At 42.7% G+C, this 23,156-nt stretch overlaps 1 protein-coding gene across 1 annotated transcript in view; it reads right to left on the bottom strand.

Moving 5' to 3' along the window:
* Positions 1–1,771: 1,771 nt before the first annotated feature.
* Positions 1,772–23,156, bottom strand: part of LRRC20 (leucine rich repeat containing 20) — a 1,555,127-nt gene continuing 1,533,742 nt past the window's right edge. The window contains exon 5 of the mRNA XM_086922260.1: positions 1,772–2,619. Within this exon, the coding sequence (XP_086778386.1) occupies positions 2,462–2,619 (158 nt within the window). The 3' untranslated portion in view covers positions 1,772–2,461. The remainder of the gene's footprint in view (positions 2,620–23,156) is intronic.

The following is a 23,156-nucleotide window of genomic DNA, read 5'->3' as shown; positions in this document are numbered from 1 at the left end:
CTCTGGCAGAAATACTGGGTAAAGATATAGAGGTAAACCTCGTTTTACATTTTTTTGGTATAGTACAGCCTTCAGAGGGGGAGAGGGACATCACTGCTGAAAAGGATAAACTGGTGTTTTATCTGATTCTCTTAGCAAGAAGAGAAATTTGCAAAAAATGGTGTCAGGTAGACCCTCCACCTTGGAGGGGATGGTGGAATTCAGTTAGATATTTTAAAGAGTTAGATCAAATTGTTAATTGCCTTAGTAATAGAAGTGAGCGTGGCCTCTTTTGGAGATTATTAGATTAGGAGTCATTCGAATGGTGGGTAGAACTGTCCAATGATTACACCTTTCGGTCAGTCTACGATGTGCCATGTGGGCCTGGTCCCATAGAACATCAGCTGAGATCAGACCCTCTAATATATAAGCATTCGGATTGCTGTCATCGAGAGGATGCTTATACAACAGTATGCAGGTTATATGAGGACAAAAAAAAAATATTACTGCTGTGACCTTTTGCACATATTCGTGTGTGTGACAATGTTGGATTAGTTTCTCTGAAACTACTTCTGTTTACACATCTGGCATTGCATAACATTATCATGATGCTTTCAACACAAAGTACAAAGCCTTTACGCATGAATGTACAAATGTCATTCGATCTTCATCCAAGGGGTGATAGGGCTATCTAAACACCCATACCATTGCTAATCTACATGCACAAGGATGCTTTTCATTACAAATAATCAGCACATCATAGGTTTAGTAGAGAATGCTTTTCAGCTGACACCGAGGGTCTCTGCATTTTGAGACTACACCATGCAACGGTGTGACATCTCCTTGAGGGATGTTGAGTTTGTGACCAAGGCTGGGTCCTATATTCTCTTCCGCCAGGTAATGGGTTTGGATCGTCCCTTGAGGGGATTCTTGGATACTCATCTACACACACTCTAGGTACACACAGCTTAGGTTTTGCATAGTAGGAGTACTCCTGATTACTATCTGGTTTTATATGCCTGCAAATATACACTGTTTTAGTACCATGTTAGACTTATATCTACTATATACTCTTCTGATGCTTGTAATCACTTTCATCTGCTTCTGTCAACTGATTATCGCAGCACATGTATTTTACACAAGAACAACGTTGGTTCAATAAACGTATAAAAAATGTCTCAGTGTATATTTTTCTGAGAAAAAATGAGCACGAGTGACTGAGTGAGAGGTTCTGATCTGTTACCATAATCCCTGAGGGGTCAGGGTTGTCATATTCATTGATTGCCAGAAACCATTCGCTCCCAGACAAGGGTTAGGGGGTCTTATGGTGGCAATGTGATCTAGCTGATCTCTCGGCCAACATGTCCTGCTAGGGTGCTCGGAACCAGTCTAGGAACCTCACCCAAAGTTTATGTTGTCCAGAAAACGTGTAGATACTGTGGATTTGTGGGAACTACACAGCAGTATCTGATGGCATGGATCAACACCATTGCTCCAACACAATCAAGCCTCTACCAACATGGCTTTACCAGAAAATTACTATTTTGAAGTTATTCATGTCATGTGTTACATGATTCTGGTACAGGAATGCAAGTAGCATTACAATAAAAAACTAAAATTTCATGCAATATTCTAGTTTACCTCTTTGAAAAGAATGTGCAGTGTTTTTCTCTCACTGCTACATTTCCATAAGCAGAAAAGATCTGACAGTAGAATAGAATGTGTGGGAGGCATAAGTTGAAATGGCCCCATCCCTGATTTGAGTAGGAAGACCCATAACAATACATTTTATTCCTGCAAACAATCTTTATTTTGTCATGCATCACAGAGAAAAAATGCAGGTAACATAATCAATTATGTAAAATCAACCTCATGGCTGGCTCTGCGATTACCAAATGCCGCAGGACAGACACATTATGCCAAGAGGGTACATCAGTGTAAACAAGAAAGATCGCGCAGCCTATGGCTCATGTCGATGGAGGGACAATGTATTACCTGAGTTGGTAAATTCAAACATTTTGCACAGTATATGAATTTGTTATCCTAATGTTTTATGAATGCCAGCATTTACGTTTATATTATGATCATTTAATGAGCAGGTATATCACATAACTGGTGTGTCAATATCAAATAACTCATGCACCAACAGCATTAATTTATTGTTCAAATAAATATCCTTAGCTCTTTTGCAAATTGTATTCTTATGCTATTGTGCATACCAACCCCTTGTCCAGTATCTTGTTTCTGCACCGTCTTCACCTTGCTGGGCCGTTCCTTGCAGTCTATTCTGAAGCACATCATTATTCCAATAAAAAGAAGATTTGACCACAGCTATTCCCCGTTCTCTAACTGATCACAAAATTCCAGCCCAATCCCATACAATGAAAAACACTAATTTGCCCATGTGTGGGCACACGTGTCCATTTTGCCTCCCGAGAGATCTCATTACACACTGCCACATCAGACAATCAGTCAATTCCATCTATGCCTCAATCCCAGTGTTCACTTCTTGCGCAGATGTGAGCAGTTCAAATTTGATGGCTGGTTTCGAAAGGTTTTGGCTCTCCGCATTGAGTGGGTTTGACTTCAGGTTCACACAGATGAGAGACTGCATGGAGTTCAGCTTATCAACTGGAACATCTGCAAGAGGAATACAGAGACAAGGAACCCATGACTCAAGAACCAACATTGAAAACAGAAGCAGGTGGCTCATTACAGTAATGTTTTTGACTTTTCAAAGAGAAGATTCATTCTCATTTTGGGACCAAGAGAACTAACCAGTGGCACAATCTATGAAAAGGTATAAAGAAAGTAAGATTTTCTACCATTATTGTTTCAGATTGAAATACAGATGCAATTTATTTCCTGAAGCACAATTGTAATTGTAATTTCTATAGCGCGTAAATACCCACTGGTGTCTTGGTGCTAGGAATCAAAACAGTGATCTAGGACAAACAACTAAGGGCACAACCCATTAAGAAAATAAGGATAAAGGAAACAGCCAAGATTTCAGCTGTTTCCAAAAACGTAAGATTCAATTGTGTTTTAAGGTACAATGGCATTTTGTTCCACAACTGACATTTGTTATGCACATAGCTACAGCCACCCGATGAGGCTCTATATATCCTGAGGACCAGTGCTGAACAAGATGCAGTAGATCTGAAATTTCGGTTAGGTTGATACCACCTAATCCCCCCCCCCAAACCCCAACCCCCCCGCCCCCCCACCCCCACAGGGCTATTTTTGTCTGGTCCCATACAGTGACTTCTGAGCTATGGAAAGTGCTTTAAAAGCCACCATGTTCTTCACAAGAAGCCAATGAAGTTCTTTTAGAGAATTTGACAATGACATGAGTTAAGAAGATTCATCAAAATGCAAACAGCTGCAATCTGCAGCATTTGTAGGTTTCTTAAAGCAGACTCCCACATGCCCATATTCAGGGCATTGCAACAGTCACTTCTGGCAAGGACAAGAGTGATGACTATAGTTCTTTGGAGATGAAAAGGGATAAAAGGCAACACCTTCCGCAATGATCTGAGTAAAAGCAAGCACAAGGTCACCACTTTGTTAATTTGCTCCTTGAAGATAAGGTCCACATCAAATATGACCCTGAGGTTTCTTACCCTAGTCACAGGCTCTGGGGTAGAACCCAGGATGTGTGGCCACCAAGAGTGACCCCAAAAAGTTGACTCTTTTCTGAAAATGAGAACCTTCTTTTTATCGGAATTTAGTTTTAAACAATTCGTAGTCATCCAATTGACAATAGAATTCAAATACTTATTAAATCTGTCTGCCACCTCTTCCACATTGCCAGGGACTGATACCACAATCATGGGCATATGCTACTGTAGCAAAACCATAAGAGTGAATCATCTTTACCAATGGTGCTACATAAATGTCGAAGAGCGTGGGGCTAAGCAATGACCCCTGGGGTACCCCACAGGGGAGAGAAAAGGGTTTCAGAATAAAAATCGCCAAAGACCCATGTCTGCTCTATTACTTAAAAAAGGAGCCAATGAGATCATGTGCTGAGTTCCCAATCAAAATTTCTGTTAGATGTTCAGATGTGAACAACAGAACGGTATGACAAACTGCGTCAAAAGGGGTAGAGAAATGTAAAAGAACCATCGCCGCTCTTCCACAGGGGTCTTTGATAGTTCTGATCTCTTCTGAGACAGAAATTAAAACTGTATCAGTGCTACAACCAGATCTGAAACCATATTGTGCATTGTCCAGAACATAATTTGCTTCCAAGTAACCCTATAAGCTCATATACCATTCAACGAGCATGGCTGAAAAAGGATGCCATGAAATTTGGCAGAAATGTTTATCTTCGGTGGAATCCAACGAGGGATTTAAAAAAAGGTAGAATAAAATATTTTTCCACTCAGAAAGAAAGACACCTGCTGTTATTATGACATTCAGCAAGATAGTGAAAACTGGCACAAGATTAACTGTACACTTTTGTACTGTTTTAGGAGGAAATGGATCTAAAGGTGCTCTGGACTTTACCTGCCCAATAAGGTTAGTTATCTGATCTATGGTTAGCAGTGGAAAATCATTTAACACTGATTCCCTGAGGCCCAAAATTGAAGAGTGAGGAGAAGTAGTTACCAAAGAACAGTCAGAGTCAAATTGTCTGTACATCGTCCAGCCTTACGTTTAAACAAGGCTACCAGCTTATCACATAATTCCTGATTAGAGTGGTGACTAAATGAGACAATTGATCTTGAAAGAGATTGAGCTACATTAAAAAGTTCCTTTGAGGAGTTTGATGGCAAAGTCAATTTTGTCGAATAATATTTGGTCTTTACATCCGCAACTGTTTTCTGTATTCGCTAATGACTTTCCTATATTGGCTTCTACCTATCCCACTATAATCCCATCTCCTAACTTTCTTTAACCTACTGCATTTTTGTCTCATAGTTAAAAGTGCTGGAGAGAACTAGGGGGCAGATGGACGTTTTGTGTAGGATTTAATTATTTCTATAGGGGCTTGTGTCAGAGTTTCTGCACTCAGCCACTCATGTTGAGAAGTGTGGAGAAGTGTGGCTCAGGGGTTAGAGGCGGCAGACCCGGAAGCTGAGATCGGCCCTGGACCAGGGTTCAATTCCCCACCTCGACGGGGGTTGGGCTCAATAATTCCACGGACTCGATAATTCTCGCTCCGGTGCCTACTCAACTCACGGGTTCACACTCTGCGACTCTGGGAAATAGCTTGCTTAATCTCCACAACGGCCCCTCGCAGTGGGATGCCTGGCTTTCACCTTGTGGATACCCTGCCGGGGTGTCTCACAGGGGAATACCAGGACGGGTTCCCTAAGCAAGCGCATAGATGCCTGCGATGTGGGCGATTTGCGCTATATAAATGCATGTACATTTACATGTTATCTTGTAGCCGCTACATTAGTCACTCCCTAGATCAGGTTTCGTCAGCTCAAAGCTCTTTGCCAGAATAGTTTTATCTATTTTCTTCCGTATTTGAATAGTTTTACTTTCTGCTACTCTTTTAGAGTTTCAAGATGGTGTCTGTATATTAAGACTAAAGTGGACTGCCACATGATTAGACCAGATCAAAGGCATTACACCATCACAGAAAAGGTGTGGATTGTTTGAAAATATGCCATCTAAAGTATGACCGCCAATATTTGTAGCAAGATTTACTTTTTTTTCGAACTTGAAGCACCATGGTGATTAAACTAACAGGGCTGCATCATGGTCTTTTGAATCTTCTAAATGAAGGTCAAAAAATGCCCTAAAATGGTGAAATTCAAGAACTGAACACTAACATCACTATGATTCCAAAAATCGTCTAAACGTGTAGCCTTCGGTCCAGGGGGCCTATACATCAAAAATCCAAAAGCAGTGTAATTGTCTGTAACCTTACATCTAAAAGAAACAGCTTCACAGTTAACTATGTTAAGTTCAGTGAATCATGGAAGACTATTACAAGGCCACCGCCACGTGTGGCATGCCTGTCGTGTCTGCTAATGACATAGCCTGAAGGTAGTGCTAAAACCAGATCTGGGTTAGAGGTTTCCTGCAGCCATGTTTCAGTTAAAAATACTATATATGTAAGATAGGACTCTTAAAAACTCATAAAATTACAACTTGTGTTTAACGAGAAACCGAGCATTAATTAAAAAACAGCTCAAAGATTTAACTTTAAGCTCAGCCTGCTCACCAATCCTAGTCTGCATAGATATGTTGTCCAGGCCAGACAAACAAGGAGAGAAGTTACGGACTATACAGCGAGAGTGATCAAAATATCATTCACAATTCAGCAAAATACAATCAGATCGCCCACCTGGCAAATTCATCCCCAATAACTCTTCCTTCTGGTATCTATGTGGCACAAAAAGGCCGGGGGCCTCATTTATGAAAAGTGACGCATCGCTACGTGAAAACAGCGATGCGTCACTTTTCACTGCGCACTCCTTGCGACACCAATGATGCGTCATATTTAATGTATGACGCATCATGTCGCAAGGAGTTACAGATACGTCAGTATTTCTGACGTATCTGTATGGCGCAAAAGTGACGCATTGCTGGAGTGTGTCACAAAAGTGACGCATCTCCAGCAATGCGTCCTTTCACATGGGGAAAGCCCCATGTGAAAGGGCTTGCGTCAGTCTTACGCCTGCTGTGAGGCAGGCGCAAGATTTTGACGCAACCGCATCCTAAAAGTGACGCAGTGAAATCTCATAGATTTCACTGCGTCACTATTACGAGGCTTTTTGCGTGGGAACGCCCCCTCTGCATACATTATACCTGACGCAGGTATAATGTGGCGCAGGGGTTTAAAAAGTGACGCATCTACGTAGATGCGTCACTTTTTAAATATGGCGCAACAAGGCGCATGTTTTACGCTGCAGATGCGTCACAAAAAGGGACGCATCCGCAGCGCAAAACTGACGCAAGGCCTCATAAATGAGGCCCCAGGGGTCCTTGTGTATGACGCATTTCGTGCGCAATTCCTTTCCTCAACAACATAATACTGCTACAGTCTTAAAACAACTTGTTGCTAGGACCATTTAAATAAGACTAGCTTCTTATAGAAATGATCACAGATAAATATTTATGTGATCGAAGAGGATTAGACAAAATGTAGTGAAATGTGTCATTTTATGAAACACATAATATTGGCATAAAGCTACATGGACAGTAGAGTGAATTACAGCTGTTTAAGGAGACAAATTCAATAAAATTCTCTTCCTTCATTTTGAATGCTCTTTATGGCCAATAAACTACCTCTTTAGCCATGAGACAATCCATTTAATCGGGAGTTAAGCTTTTTATCTCGCGCACAGGCGCCTAGAGACAATTTTCTGTAGAAGTGCACTTTATAAGTAAAAGTAATCCTATTTAATAAATCCCCATCTACATGAATGGTGTTACAAAGAACATATTACTGTGATAGCTCATGCATCATGCACAGTGGTAACTGCAGACATTGAAGCAATCCTTTCTGGGACTTCTGTCAATATCAGCATCCTGGAGGAGAGGTAGAAAACGATATAGAGCAAGATGTATGAAGCATTCAAATGGCCACGAATGTTCCAATTCGACATTTGATGTGTACCATTCTCATTTTAGGAGTCAGAAAAGGACTTTACTCCAAAAATATAATTTCAAATGGATACCATTTCAGTAGCTGGAAGAGGCATGTCGTAGGTGTCCCTTCAAAATATCGAATCATTACCATATAGATCAATGTTATGTGAAATCTGTTTGCAAAACAGAACTTTAACCGGTCATCACAAGCTGGAGTGGTAATCCATTTGCTAAGTGGTCCTATTATTATATTACCATTTCTCCTTCGAGAGTTATAAAAAAAGTTTGATGGGGAGTAGGCAGTGGTCCACAGCATTTTTTAAATGCAGCCCTGTTTCATTTTAATAGATTGGGTTGTCTTTAAAAACATGTTTACTTTATTGAAAGGGAATCATAGACATGGGAGCCTGCTAATGCCTATCTCCCTTTGGGCTAATGCACGTTTTAATGGACTACTATTGAGATAAGTTGTCATCTTTAACCTTTCCATTACTATTCATGAGGTAGGCCGGCTTTCAACCCACTCTGAAGCTTAAGTTTCCACAGCGAAGTAGCTTAAAGTAATTGTGGGCCTCAAGAGTGATGATAGGGCATCTGATGGAGGTAGCGATGAGTCCATTATTTTTCTTTAACTTAGATGAAAAAGTGTAGTGGCTCTGCTTTGTGTCCATAGAGATTATTGCTGGCTTTGAGTTGGCTGGGCGGAGGAAAATTCGTTTTATGTTTATATTTATAAGTAATATATACATGCATGTGAATCCGGTTAAGTATAAGAGAGATTCAAGAAGCTGACATACATTGTAACATTTTACAAGTACGAGGAGGAAAATGCAAATCCATTCCATATATGCACCTAACCCATTCCAGGACCACCCCTCATCAACTTCATGGGCTTACCCCTAGATGCATCAAGCATCCATTCTGCGAATCCCAAATAGCGAAAAAAAAAGAATGGCTATTTAGAAATCGCAGAATGAGATGCATCATAAATATAGCTAAATATCTGCATATCGCAACCACCCGCAAATCGCCAAATGCGAATCCACAGAAATCCCTACAAATTCGCAGAGTTAGCTGTTTCCAACCCCCTAATTGCGATTTCGCAATTACCAAAATTGCAATTAGCGATCTCACAGATTACGAGATCGCAGAAATGTGAAGTCGCATTTTGAGCACAATGATGACATCACTACCAGGAAGTAGCCTGCTCCATGCATCATTTGAATCACAGAGCTGGATACAGGAGGAGGCAGAGCACTGAGCTCCAAGAGACACACCCTGCAGTGCCGATACAGGATTGAAAAAAACACCACAATGTCCCAGGAAGCTGCAGGACAAACTGAAAAATCCAGGCAGCGCAAAATAAAATTCAGTGAAAAAGAACTGGAGTACCTGATAGAAGGAGTCAGCAGGGACCACGACCAACTGTTTGGGAAGCTGTCCCGGAAGGTGCCCGAGGCTACTAAGAGGCGCATCTGGGTGCGCATCAAGGCTAAGGTGAATGCAGTGGGAGTCTTGCACTTGTCGATGACCTAAAAAAGAGGTGGTATGACCTCAGAGGCCGTCCCAAGGAGCTCATCACAGAGAGACTGGAGAGAGACTGGCTACGGGAGGAGGACACTCCACAGTCCCTGAGAACACACCCATGGAGGACCTAGTGGAGGACACCATCAACCCTGCAGCCTGCATGGGCATCACTGAACTGGACACCTCCCACGCCACACACCAATCTCAAGGTAAGAGCCATGCTACTGCGACCCCGTACCCTAACAATGCCCATGCCCCCAGTGCAATCCTTGTAACTCCAGTAACCCAGTCCCTGCTCCTCCCAAATGCATTGTGGAACCTGTGGTGTGTCAATGTGCCCTAATAGCCACACACAGTTAGAATAGTCAAGTAACACAGACCCCTGAAGCCAGTCAGGGAATGCAGACATCAAGCAATAGCGAGCCTGCATGCATGTTGCTACATCCCAGGTGCCTGAATCATATCATTAATCATGCACTCATCCACATCACAGGTGCTGCAGATGCTGACACGTCTGACAGTTAGATTCTCCACATTGCGGAGACACCTGAAGAGACGGAGGAGGAGAGCCAGCCAGCACCTGCACCTGCACCAAGACACAGGGACACCCCTGCAGCTACAGGTGGAGCACAACCTCACCACTCGGCACGCATGGCAATGGAGCAGATCCCACCCCCACCCAGGAGGCAGACATGATGCCCAGCAAGTGTGCGGGCCCACGCCAGCAGCAGCTAAGGCAGCAACGCTCCGTGCCCACCACAGCAGACATGGAGCAACAGGCACACAATTTGGGCCTGAGCATTGAGGCTCGGATGCTTGCTGTGCACCGTAAACAGGCGCAGCACATGGCAGCAATGCAGCTGCAGCTATATAAAACTGTACGCAACATTAGTCTCCTCACTGAGAGTGTGCAGGAACTGACCACAGCAGTGAGGGAGAGCAACCAGCTGATGGTGGCGCAGCAGGATAACACCCGCAGACGCCACAGGCAGCTGCTCACAGTGCTATCAGCCCACACACATTCCATTCACCTGATTGGGAACGCCACTTCACAGCTCTCACGCAGATCATTGGCCATGCAGATCCAGATGGTCCAATACTGTGCTGACGTTGCAAGGGCCCTGGAGCAAGTCACCAATGCTGTGGAGCACCAACAGGCGGCCGACCATGGCAATGCAAGGGGGCGGGGATGATGCCAGCGAAGGGACATCTAGCCTCAGCAGCATGTCTCTGCCGGTGCAAACAGAAAGGCGGCGCAGTTCCCGGGCCAACACTGCATCATGACAAAACCAGCCTAACGTGGAGGGGGAGAGGCGACAGGGTGCGTCCGGCAGGAGGCACTAGTTACTCGACATTTCTGGCAGTGCAGTGGTGAGGTAACCATGCACTCCAGCTCAGGTTACATGCGCTTGGATGTATGAATAAAGTAGCACTTTTTTTTGCTGATGAAAGCACATCGAGAGCTTGTGAATTAAACAAGAGCTTTATTTAGAAAACAAATCTTCCTCATGTCAATCATTGATGAGGCTTGCATGAGTGCAGTGATGTGTGAGGGGTATGGGTGCACTAGAAATAGTTCTGTGAGATGTTGGAGCGGCGCCTGTGACCTTCAGCAGGATTCTCCCCGTGTGCATGATGCACATGTGCAGGTGGCAGCTTGACCCCCTCCGACTCACTACCAGAGACCTCAACAGGTAACCTTCGCTTGGTGGCCATATTGTGAAGTATGGCGCACACGGCCACGATGCAGCAGCAGATCTCAGGCCGGTATTTGAGGGCCCGCCAGTCTTATGGAGGATGCGGAATCTACTCTTTAACATGCCAAATGTCCGCTCTATCACATTTCTGGTGTGTATGTGCGCAGCATTGTACCTCCGTTCCTTTGGTGTTGCAGGGTTGAGGTATGGAGTGAGGAGGTATTCACGGAGGCCGTAGGCGCTGTCACCTGAAGGGAGGAGCAGAGGGTCAGTGTCTGTTATGCGTGGCAACATGGTCTTAATATACTGTATGTGAGCATGTGTACTTACCTAGGAGATGTCCCTCGCCTAATTCACCCCTGGCCAAGCGTGTGTGTATGCCGCTGTGCCGGAAAATAAACGAATCATGCGTGCTCCCTGGGTATTGTGCCACAATGTCTGTCATGATGGTCTTCGCCTTGCATACCATGTAATGTTGAGGGAGTGGTATGCCTTGCGGTTCCGGTACATGTATTCGGTCTCTGCGGGTGGATAGATGTGAATGTGGGTGCAGTCGATGCAGCCAATTACATGGGGGAAATGGGCGGTGTGATAGAAGTCCAGTTTTGTTTGCATTAAGTCTTGTTGGGTTGTTGGGAAGGTGATGAAGTGATGTATCCGGCTCAGCATGGCATCCAGGAAACTCTGTAGGCAGCGTGACAGTGTACTCTGGGATATACCACCTGCATATGCGACTATCCCCTGGAAGCTGCTGGCGGCCAGGAGGTGCAGGCAGCACAGGTACTGGACATGGGTGGGCACGGCATTGGTCCTCCGTGATGGGTGCTGCATTAAAGGGTCAAGGTCTCTGATGAGCTTCTTAATCATTGCTCCATTGAGCCTGTATTTGGAGTAGATCTCCTCTTCAGTCTGTCCCAGGAGTGTAATCCACAGCCGGAAGATCTGCTCCTGGATCCTGCGTCGGTTCTGGGCTGCAGCCTGTAGTCAAAGCCGCCTTGCCACGATGTAGAGACCTGCCATTGTGACTTTCCTCATGCTCCTACTGAGTCTCCTTAAGTGTGTTTGATTTACCCAACACCTGTTTCTTGTTTGCAATTTTTTTTCCCCAAATGGACTTCCGTTTTGCTTCTCCTTAAATTGCGACTCGTATTTAGCGATTTATGGTATTTTCACTATTTGCGATCATTGGTGAATGGAAATAGCGATTTATTTGCGAATTCGCTATTTGGCTGCAAATTCGATATTGATTTCGCTAAATGTGGGGGTAATATCTGTTAAGGAATCACAATGGGGGTTTCCAAATGGTTTTACGATTCTTTGTTTTGCTGCTTTTGTACTTGATGCATTGCGGAAGTGGGAATTGCAATCGCAATCGCTGTTTCGCAGCTATTGCGATCGCTATATCGCTTGATGCATCTATGCCTTAGTTACAGTGAGAGGGGGTATGTATTTTTGCAAATCTTAACCTGGTGTCGGACTACAGCGACTCACGCTGTGCTACTTTGATTGGGAAGAAGTGTGTTGAATGATAAAAACCCTATTAGCAATCATAGGCTGGCAGACGTGCAGGGGCATGTACTCCGATGAAATGGACTTCACCTTCTAATCTCGTTGATAGGACCTACACTTGAATTGTGAACACACCAATATAAGGTGAGCTTTCGAATATGGTTGCAGGAGATTTCTCGCTATGATATGTGACCATGCACACATGGAGAGTGAGCGGCTTGCAAGGCAGTCAAAGGCGGCTGCATAAATGAAGACTGCACTGCGATCTGCTGCAGGATGTTGCATTCGAGCTAGGATGACCAACCGTCCGTAAATTTCACGGACAGTCAGTAATTTGGACCTCACGTCCGTTGTCCGTGAGAAAACCTTTTACGGATGCCTTTTGTCCGTAATTTTGCCCATCGCAGGGAGCAGCACTGCTCCCCTGCAAGAGGCCTCACCTTCCTGATGAGGCGCCTCGCGCTCCTCCTTGAGCAAAAGAGCAGCCCCTCCCCGCCCATTGTCATTCTGTATGGGGCTGATTGCCACATACAGAATGTCAATGGGGCAGTCTGGGCTGGTAAATCACGTGGCCGCCTCCTTCTGCCTCAGTGTACAGCAGGGCATTCTGTAAAATAAAAGGCAAAACGCTAATGCTGCAACTTTAGCAACGTGAGAAAACATTCTATATAAAGAAGCCTGTAAAATAAGTTAAAAAGAACGGGTTATCGTTCTTTCACTGTCTCATCATTTTTTAACTGAAGTATTTTCAATATTATATCCAATGTAATGATACTTGCAGTATTATATATATATATATATATATATATATATATATATATATATATATATATATATATATATATATATATATATATATATATATATATATATATATATATATATATATATATATATATATATATATATATATATATATATATATATATATATATATATATATATATATATATATATATATATATATATATATAGGCAAAGACATAAACAACATAATACCAGTCGGGCGGAACACTACGCTAGCGCTGATTTTTAGCCTAGGTGTTTTAAACTACGCCCTTAATTACATCGAACACACCCTTTGAAGAGACCCCCCATTTTTTTTTACACCACATAAAGCCCTGGAAACAACACCATGTCACAGTCACCTCACATCCTGGCACTGTGCATCATACATGAATCATGACTTCTACGTTTTCAGACTGCCTATGTGCAGGGGCACAGTGAACTTTCCCCCACCCCTTGCTTTAGGAGTTACAGCAAGGTGAAGTTATTGAGGGGCCTCTTCTGTCTGCAACTCTGTAGACAAAGGCTCAGCTCATAATGTGAAAAGGTGGGTGAGTAAATAAGTGAAGGAATGTGTGAATGGCTGGATGGATGACTGAAAGGTTGAATGGATGAATGAAAGGGTGAATGGATAGATAAAAGAAAGGATAGATGGATGGATGAGTGGAAGTATGGATGAGGGAAAAGGTAAATAGATGGATGTATGGGTGGAAGGGTAGATGGATGGGTAAAAGGGTGGATGGGTGTATGAAAGGATGGATGGATGGATGAGGGAAAGCTTAGATGATGGGCGAGTGAATGGGTTGGTAGATGAGTGAAAGGATGGATGGATTGAATTGATAATTGAAAGGGTGAATGTATGGATGGGTGAGTGAAAGGGGTAGATGGACAAAAGGATGAATAGATGAGTGAAGAAGTGAAAGGCTGGATGGATGAGAGAACGGATGGATGGATGAGTGAAAGGATGGATGAGTAATAGGATCAATGGATGGAATAAATTAATGTATGAGTAGATGGATGGGTGGATGATGGATGGATGGATGGATGGATAAGTGAAAGGGGGATGGAGAGAGAAAGGGAGGATGAATGACTGAAAGGGTGAATGGGTGGAAGGATAAGTGACTGGGTGGATGGATGAGTAAGTGAATGAATGAATGGCTGGATGGGTGAAAGGGTAAATGGCTGGATGGATGAGTGAATAGATGGATGGGTGAAAGAGTGGATGGATGACTGTACGGATGGATGGGGTGAAAGGGTGGGTAGATGAATAATGGATGGATGACTGAAAGGGTGGATGGAGGGATGGATGAGTGTAATGATGGATGGAAAGATATATGGTGGATCGGTTTGCAAATGGTTGGATATGTTTGAATATAAATGGGCACATAGATGACAGGACAGAATGAATGGTGACAGACTGAATAATAGATAAAAGAATGATTGCACCTTGTGGCACCTATTATCTTAAGTAGCATTTCCTATACATTGACTTTCACGTTAATATGAGTCATTGTCTCTATATAATGCGTGTGATGTAACGCACTCCGACACCCTGCCCTACATAATTGGGAGGACTAACACTATAAGAGAAATTAAATACACATGAGAGACGGTCTAAGTGAAGAAGAGGGGCACCATTGAAGGGTGATAGCAAGGCAGGACTGGCCGGACCGGGCATCGGGTGTTTCCCTGGGAGGCTGGAAAGGGGGGGGGGAGCGGTTTTGTTACTGGGGGCTGGCACTGCAAAGTTCCTTATATATCCAGTAGTTTTCAATCAACAATAAAAGCGGATTCATTTATATTCAGGTGTGGTTCACCATTGTCTGGTGAATAATGTACCTGCTGGAGCGAGATGCGAATTTTGAATTGTCTAAGGCAGCAAGCTGCAGCCATACTGAAAAACCGTGAAGTGCACAATTGTCTCAACCTAATATAAACCTATTTTGACTTGTACTTAGATGGTTGTCTATTTACTTACATATATACTATTGTGCGACCACCTCTGACGTATCTGCAAAACTTACCTTTTGTCCTGAATTTTGACCTTTTGTCCTGAATTTTTGTCCTGAATTTTGACCCTTTGTCCTGAATTTTTACACTCACCGTCCTGAATTTGCACCTATGCCAGTTGGTCACCCTAATTCGAGCACAAGTCTCTAAGAGGAAGTAAAGGATTGTTTTCATTATTCATGGCCCAGAACACATCTCTGGTAAAACTTCGAGAGGCGTTTGTTGGTGACAGAGAAGGGCATGTTCAACTATGTCAGTCAGCGCTGAATGGTAGACGAACGTAAAAGAGACCTTTCGGACAAAAAATGAGTAGTTCTAGAAAGAACAAACAAAGTGGAACATACTTTGGTTAGGAGGCAGCTCATAACCAAGAGGAGATAGCAACTAAGAACCCTATTATGAGTTAGGCGAAGTTAGTTGTGGAGATATCGGGTGATTGGAATTAATGCATTCGGCTGGAACAATTGCCCCTAACTCTGCCTGTTATGAGATGAACCCCATTTAATGAGGAGTAATGCAGTGCCAAATAGTTTTTCAAGGTTGATTTCTTTATGGAATACTGATTCCTTGAAGAGTACAACTCAGAATTGCGATCTGCTCTGTGCAGACCCAGGGAGCCAAATGCCATGGGTTATACTGCTCCTCTCAGCCTTTTTTCAGTCCATACATGGATTGCTTAAGTAGCGCAGAGCTCGTCCTAAGGAGGGGCATACAATACATTAGAGAACGGTAATAAAGCAGGTAAGTAAGTTACTGTCCTTGAGGTAAAAGCTCAAATTAATAATCCATTCATTGCGAACAACAAGACGACCAGTGACTGGTGATGACAAAGCAAAGAGGGGGAGTTTCCACACATTCTATCAAGAAATGTACATTGCAGGCTTTAGATGAAGAGTTAAGTTGCTTTATGAAATGATTGTATTATTTTGTGCAGGGTCAAGGACCTGCACACTCCGTGTGTGAAGCTGACTTCTCACATATTCTCAAACTAGGAAAAGGCCTGGAGGAGTGTGAACCCTACAAGCCTCTAGCGCTGATCAAAACCAATGCAAAGATCTTTAAGAAAAGTCAAACAGATTGGATAGAGTGATGCCATTTCTGGCAAAGCTGCAACAGATAGGGTATCCGAGACAAACAAATTTCATGACAGCATTTGGAAGTGGCCCATCTGATTGAAGCTAGTAGGAAGGATGTCCCATGCCTCCGATTCGTGTTAGATCCCGAAAACGCTAGGAAAGATTCATCAGGGATTTCCTAGAAGGCACATTGAAACATAGTCAGTTAGGGATCACAAATTAATTCCTGCATAATAGCTGCCTGTCCAGCATACAGGGCATATAATCTGAAATAGTGTTATTACAGAGAGGTACTCTTTATTAACTGTCCAATTTGCCATAGTTATTTAAGTCAATAAACAACAGATGAGCCCCAGACAAACAGAACTTTTTATCTGGCGAACATCATCACAAGATAAGCATAATTTCTATTCGCTAAAACATTTTACTGAACATAGCTGACCTCTAACTATCCTGGGTAATTTACTTGAGGGAGCTGGCTTTTTTAGAAAACGCATCTTTGTTTAAAAATAATAAAATAATCTCAAATGCTCAACATTTTACACCCTTCGCATCGTGCAATGAGCCTCCAAGGAAACAAAATGCTGTGATGTTTGGTGGAACCAATAAAATATTCAGGAGTTATCATGATAAAATTACTAGAGGGTCCATAGAAGGGCAAATAGTCTTAGAAGAAGCAGTTAGCCATAGATGCAGCTGAACAGATTGGTGGGGTGAACCTCATAAAAATGTAATGTGATCCAACTCCTAAGTGACCTGATGCAATCCTTATCTACTGCACCCCGAAAGCTGAACTGGTAGTCAAATTTATCTAGGTGGGAGAAAGAGCCAAGGAAGCCAAAAAGACCCCCATGGGAACCAAATTCATGGGAGGTCTAGCATGCTCACACTATACAAAAACAAAAGAGGGACCTGTTATGTCCTGTTCATCTCTTTCCCTGCTGCTCAGCCTCTGTGTGTGTGATGTCATTGGAATGTTCCTGTGTGCATGGTTTGAATGTGTGGTCAGTTTGATTGAGTGGGCTGAGCAGCTGGATGCTGCTCCCGGTGGGGCCTCCTTCCTTACTCCTCATTACCTTCCTTTTACCTATTTTACCTAATAAATACCAACTTGAGAATACCAACGTCTACAGGATCTATTTACCAAAATAAGTACTTTTTTGAATGTAACAATGGCGACGAGACGGAAAGAACTGCGTGTGCAGGAACTGGATTTAAAAAATGAAACTACAAAGATAGAAAGTAAAGCTTTTAAAAGAAGACTATCAACGCTTTTGATGCCCCACCGGTGTCATGTCACATCTGACAGCCTACAGGAAACATCTACTGAGGTATGTTTCAAGCGTTGGTCTTTATGGAGTTTATTGAATTTTAAATTGGCAGAGTTATTGGCAAGAGCGTCAAAATTGCAAGTTATGTCTGTTCTCAGAGGAAAACGGTGGAAAACTTAATTATATTTCCTCAAGCATTTCAGAGCCCAACCTTAAATGACTATTTATAATCCAAGGGCAAAAATGTGAACTTTTAAGCACTTTAATTGAGGCGGCTGCTTTCATTTGATCTATAACCTGTGAAGATATTTAAAAGTAAATTGCAGCTGTGAAACAAATGAGCGCTGCGTTCATGGAAATATAACTGCCTGTTCAATTCATTATCTGCAAGCACTGCGATCTGAGGCTTCCGTTTTTCTTGATAATTAGAAGTCAATTTGAGCAATGTTTTAGGAGGTAATTGACTGCCAGCGCTATCAAGAGGTAATTGACTGCCAGCGCTATCAACTTAACAGCTGCCAGCGCGTTCAATTTAACGGAGCATTTCAAGTAAAACTCTGACACTCACCGTCCTGTTTGGGATGACGGTTGAGTTGTCGGTTTGTTTGCAGCCATCCTTGTCCTTTCCCTGCTTCAGCCCTTATGATGACGTCTTCTGAGGGTTCCGAGGAGTTGGCGATGTGCAGCTCTCCTCGCGCTCTGCTCCTGACGTCAGCCGATGAGTCACCGCTGATGAGTCACCGCCTTGTTTGAAACGCATTTTCTCTGTGAGCCATCGGGCGAAGAAGTAACTGACAGCGTGATGTTTGTTGCGTGCTGTCCTCCTTAACCAAGCGCTTCCTGATGTGAAGGACATTGATAAGTTCTTAATGCGCTGAGCTGCTCGTGGATCAAACGTTTTCATTTTTACAGCGTTTCTGCCTTAATGCTTTGCTTTTGTGGGTTTCTGCCATCGCTTTCGTCATCGTGTCACAGCGACTGGCACGCTATGTTGTTTTTAAACCCTGCAAGTCCCTGAGATGCTTTCATTTATATGTCAAGAGACAAGGTACTGTTTTTCTATTCAGGTCTCGCAATTCACAACATCTGATATGACAACGGTGACTACTTTTATTATTTTAGTTTCTTATTTTCCATCAATCACTATTTATATATATATTTATGTACATGTGTTTTAAGTGATTTATGGAACTGTTATGTACTGATATTAAGGTATTGGTTTATTTGCGTTCTGAGTGATTTACTTAATTTCTTACACTACTTGGAACTGTTTTATGCTGAAATTTATGAATTAATTTATTTATAGTGTTTGCTTTAATGGTTGATTTTAAGGTCAGGTTTACTATGCTGAGTTTTGACAAACTTTGAATTTATTGATATAAATGAACCACTTGTGGTGCTCAATTAATTTGAGGTGTTCATTAAGTTTTTGATATTTATTGATGAACCACTGATTTAATAGTGCTCTATTTTAAATAGAGGTGTTCACATTTTACTGCGAAGAGTCTACATTTATGGTTTGAACTTTGAGGAGTTCAATGGTGTATTTTCTTGAACTTTGAGGAGTTCAGTTTTAGTTTTTTTTTTGGACTTTGAGGAGTTCAATGTTGAGGGTATTTTCTTGAACTTTGAGGAGTTCAATCCTTGTATTTAGTTGAACTTTGAGGAGTTCAATGCCAGTGTGTATTTTGGATTAGTTGCGGAGCCACATTAGTGTTCATGGTTTGAGGTGCTCCATTTGTTTATCAAATCACATGAGGATGAGTCCTCAGTTTTGTTTTTTTTTCTTGTTTTTTTTTTACCTGAACCACGCAAGTGCTCTATTTTACTAGAGGTGTTCAGTTATTGAGAGTCGTTTGGTAGCCATGTACCCTTGCACTAGTTGTTATGCGTTCTGTTCTTTATACTTTATTTAGGTGTTTTGGACAGTGTGGTAACTTCTACGTCCTAAATTGTTACTCCATTGGGACGCTATTTTGTTTAGTTTGATTCCCTTGCATGGCTTTTAGTAATATTTTGGGTTTTTCTTTGAGATGGGGGATGGTTGTATGTGATTTCTCTCTCCGTTTGGTGCGAGAAGATATTATTCCTGGTTTTGTGCGAAAAGATATTTTTCCTCTCTATGTATCTTTCATGATGATTCATTGCTATTTCATGATATTATTTACAGTTATTCATTTTATATGTTGACTGTTCATTTCATGACATTACTTACAGTTATTCATTTCCTATGTTGACTGTTATTTGAAATCCTGTTTTTGTCATCGTCAGGACTTACTGTATTTAGTTACATCCTCTCTCTTTTGTTTTCATTGTTTAAAAGAGGGAGATGTGTTATGTCCTGTTCATCTCTTTCCCTGCTGCTCAGCCTCTGTGTGTGTGATGTCATTGGAATGTTCCTGTGTGCATGGTTTGAATGTGTGGTCAGTTTGATTGAGTGGGCTGAGCAGCTGGATGCTGCTCCCGGTGGGGCCTCCTTCCTTACTCCTCATTACCTTCCTTTTACCTATTTTACCTAATAAATACCAACTTGAGAATACCAACGTCTACAGGATCTATTTACCAAAATAAGTACTTTTTTGAATGTAACAGGACCCTGAACCAGAACCTAAGAGAAGGATGCAGGAGGGGAACAACCCACCAGGGGAGTCAAATTAAGCAGCAACATGAAAGGGAGGTTCCCAAAACAATTGCCCATAGAGAAGCTGATAATCTTTTAAATTATTTTATTTTCATTTTCATTTATAAAAAATTCCTTATTTCAGTGAATCACACAACATATAAGTTAATATAGCGTGATCCCAGAACTTAAAGGAACATTAAAAACATTTCTGCAGACTCATTCATCCAAGCAAAAAATCACAGTCATACTCATACAGCAACACATTCATCTAAGTACCAACAACTGAGGAAAAAAGACACTCAGACTCTCATCAAACAGACAGAAAAAAGCGCCGACGCGCGTTTCGGAAATGCCACAGTGGGGAACTCCTTCATCAGGGCGCCAGTCATTTAGTTTATTATGGCCATGCAGGTTCTTCAAGACTTTCAAAATGAATAGAATAATTCCAATTTTAAAACTTTCTGGGCAAACAGTATCCTAGTACAGCATATCTGGGTAGGAAGACAAGGGAAACCAGCGGTCCCGGTCTCGAAGAATCAAATTGCGAAGAAGTGTGCACGTATGTAGCAATATCCTATATTCACTTGAAGGTTCAAAATACGGTGTAGCATAAAAGTAACCGCTTCAATGGTTTATTCTAAAGAGACACAGCGAGCAGGCATTTTTTGAAACTTCTTGGCATATGAAGACGGGAGGATCGAGAAGTCGACCGCATCGAACAGGCTCCGCATTGAGATGCTCACACATCACAAGCTATTGTCATGCATCTCATCTTTGTTTACTAAACGACAGGTCACATTGAAAAACTGAAAAGATATTGATGCACAAGTAGCAGGTCATAGTGGACTGACCATATGGACCCTGGTATGTCTAGCTGGGGGACTGTGGTCCAAGAATGTATACCTTATCCAAATTACAAAGATGTCACTTGAATACCACAATTCTTTCCGCTACTGTTGGAAGAAGCATTCAGTGAATGGAGGTAGAGAGACTGCAGAACGTTAGAGGACACATTTGAAATGGTAAAAGTTGAGTCTCATTTATAAGGGAATTTTCCCAAGGCAGAGCCGCAAGTCTTCTTGCCGCATTGCCCTACGCCAATGTGAGAGGGGAGGAATGCACTGCATTTCTGAAATACGGTGTATTCCTGTCCTTACCTCCTGTACTGGCACACAATTTTCTGTCTAGCCCCAATGTAGGCATCCCTGCACCATGGTGCAAGGGTGTCTGCTTGCTGGCAGGATATATTTTGTGCAGGAAGTGGCACCTTCCAGCAAAATAAATTGTGAGAGGCATTCTCTTCTTTCTATGTGAGCTGCAGGTATAAGGTTTTGGCAAGTGGTTAATTTTTAAAAACAATTAGTGCTAAGGCTCCCATCAGGAGGCAACTTGCACCAGCACATTTCTCTTGTTTGCGCTGCCCTAATGTGACCAACTACTAAACATTAAAGTGGTGAGAGGGGTGAGAGGATGCAACGTAATGGCCAGAGCTGCAGACCTCGAAGCTGGGGAACCAGTTTCGAGTCTTGGTGTCTGCTCAACATCCTGTGTTTCTGGGCAAATCACTTAATCGCCCCGAAAATGAATGTGTCCTTAACTAGTGCTCATAAGAAGCGCTGGTGTTGATGATTAAGTGCTGGTGCTGAGCAATGGAAACCACGGGCTCATATTAAGCACTGGTTGTAGTACTCAATCATGCCAAAAAATGTCATCAACTCTTCTCTGAACGTAGTGGCACACATGGGAGGGATGGTATCTACCAAATCCGACTTAGGCATGAACCCATCCCCAGACATGGCGTGACCCAAATAGTTGATGGTGGTAGTGGCTTTTTGACACTTCTCAGCTTTAATAATTAAATTTGCATTGTCAAACCTTTCTAGTACCATACCATGACGACAGCCATGTTCTTCTTCATCCTTAACAAACACAAGGATGTCATCTTGGTATACATAAACCCCTTCACAACCCTTAAGAATCTAGAAAACAGATGCCGCTGACACGACGCCAAATGGCATCCTCACCAACCTGAATGTGCCAAACAGTGTAATGAAGGCCATGTAGTCTCTTGAAGACTCCTTCAATTCTATCTGGTGGTAAGCCGAAGCCAGGTCAATGGTGCTGAACACCTTAGCCCCACCAATCAACACCAATAACTCTGAAATATTGGGAAGGGGATATCGATCCACAATAACATTCTTGTTAAGCTGCCTCAAGTCTACGCAAAGACAAAGACTTCCACTGGACTTACGAGCAGCGGCAACTGGGGCCAACCACTCAGTACCTTCAACCTCTTCAATTATTCTCCCTTTCTTAAGTTTCTCTGTTTCTTTTTTCATTTCATCCCTAATGACCAAAGGTACACTTCTCCCTTTGTTATGTTATGTTATAGGGATTTTTATATCGTGCACAATTACTCATGAGTATCCTGGCGCGTAAAGTTACCGTGGCCTGACGGGCAGGGGTTTAAGCCAGCTGGTTAAAGAGGAAGGTTTTAAGTTGTTTTTTAAACAACCTAAATTCCTGAGTAGAACGGAGTTCCAAAGGCAGAGAGTTCCATGCTGTGGCTGTTTTCACGGAGAGGGAATGACCTCCAAGTCGCATCTTACGGAATCTGGGAATCACCATCCGACGTTGGGTGGCTGAGTGCAGAGACCTACTAGGAGCATAGAAAGCAAAACGCTTCCTGAGGTACATTGGTCCAAGTCCATGCAGGGCTCTGTGGGCCAGGGTGAGGACTTTGAATTGCACTCTCTGGGCCACAGGAAGCCAGTGTTGATCTCAAAGGTGCTGCCTTATGCTTGTTCTTCTGGAGATGTTAAACAGAAGTCTAGCCGAGGCATTCTGTATAGTCTGCCGTTTTTTTACCAGATAACCCGGGATGCCAATGCACAGGGCATTGGCATAGTCAATGCGAGAAAGAATAAGTGCCCGGGAGACAATTTCCTTAGCTGGCCTGGGAAGCAGGGGAAGAAATCGTCTTAGTGATTTGAGAGTGCCGCAGCACACTCCGGTGAGTTTCTTAATTTTCACAGACACCGAAGATCTTCTCCGAACCATACCCCCAAGTTCTTAGCTGGGTTGCCCACAGAAATGGGTTGGGAGAAATTAGCGATTCTCTATA

This window comes from Lissotriton vulgaris, chromosome 5 (genome assembly GCF_964263255.1).
Source record: "Lissotriton vulgaris chromosome 5, aLisVul1.2, whole genome shotgun sequence".
Lineage (NCBI taxonomy): Eukaryota > Metazoa > Chordata > Amphibia > Caudata > Salamandridae > Lissotriton > Lissotriton vulgaris.
Note: the sequence above shows the minus strand (reverse complement) of the source record. Positions and strands in the feature narration are given on the sequence as shown.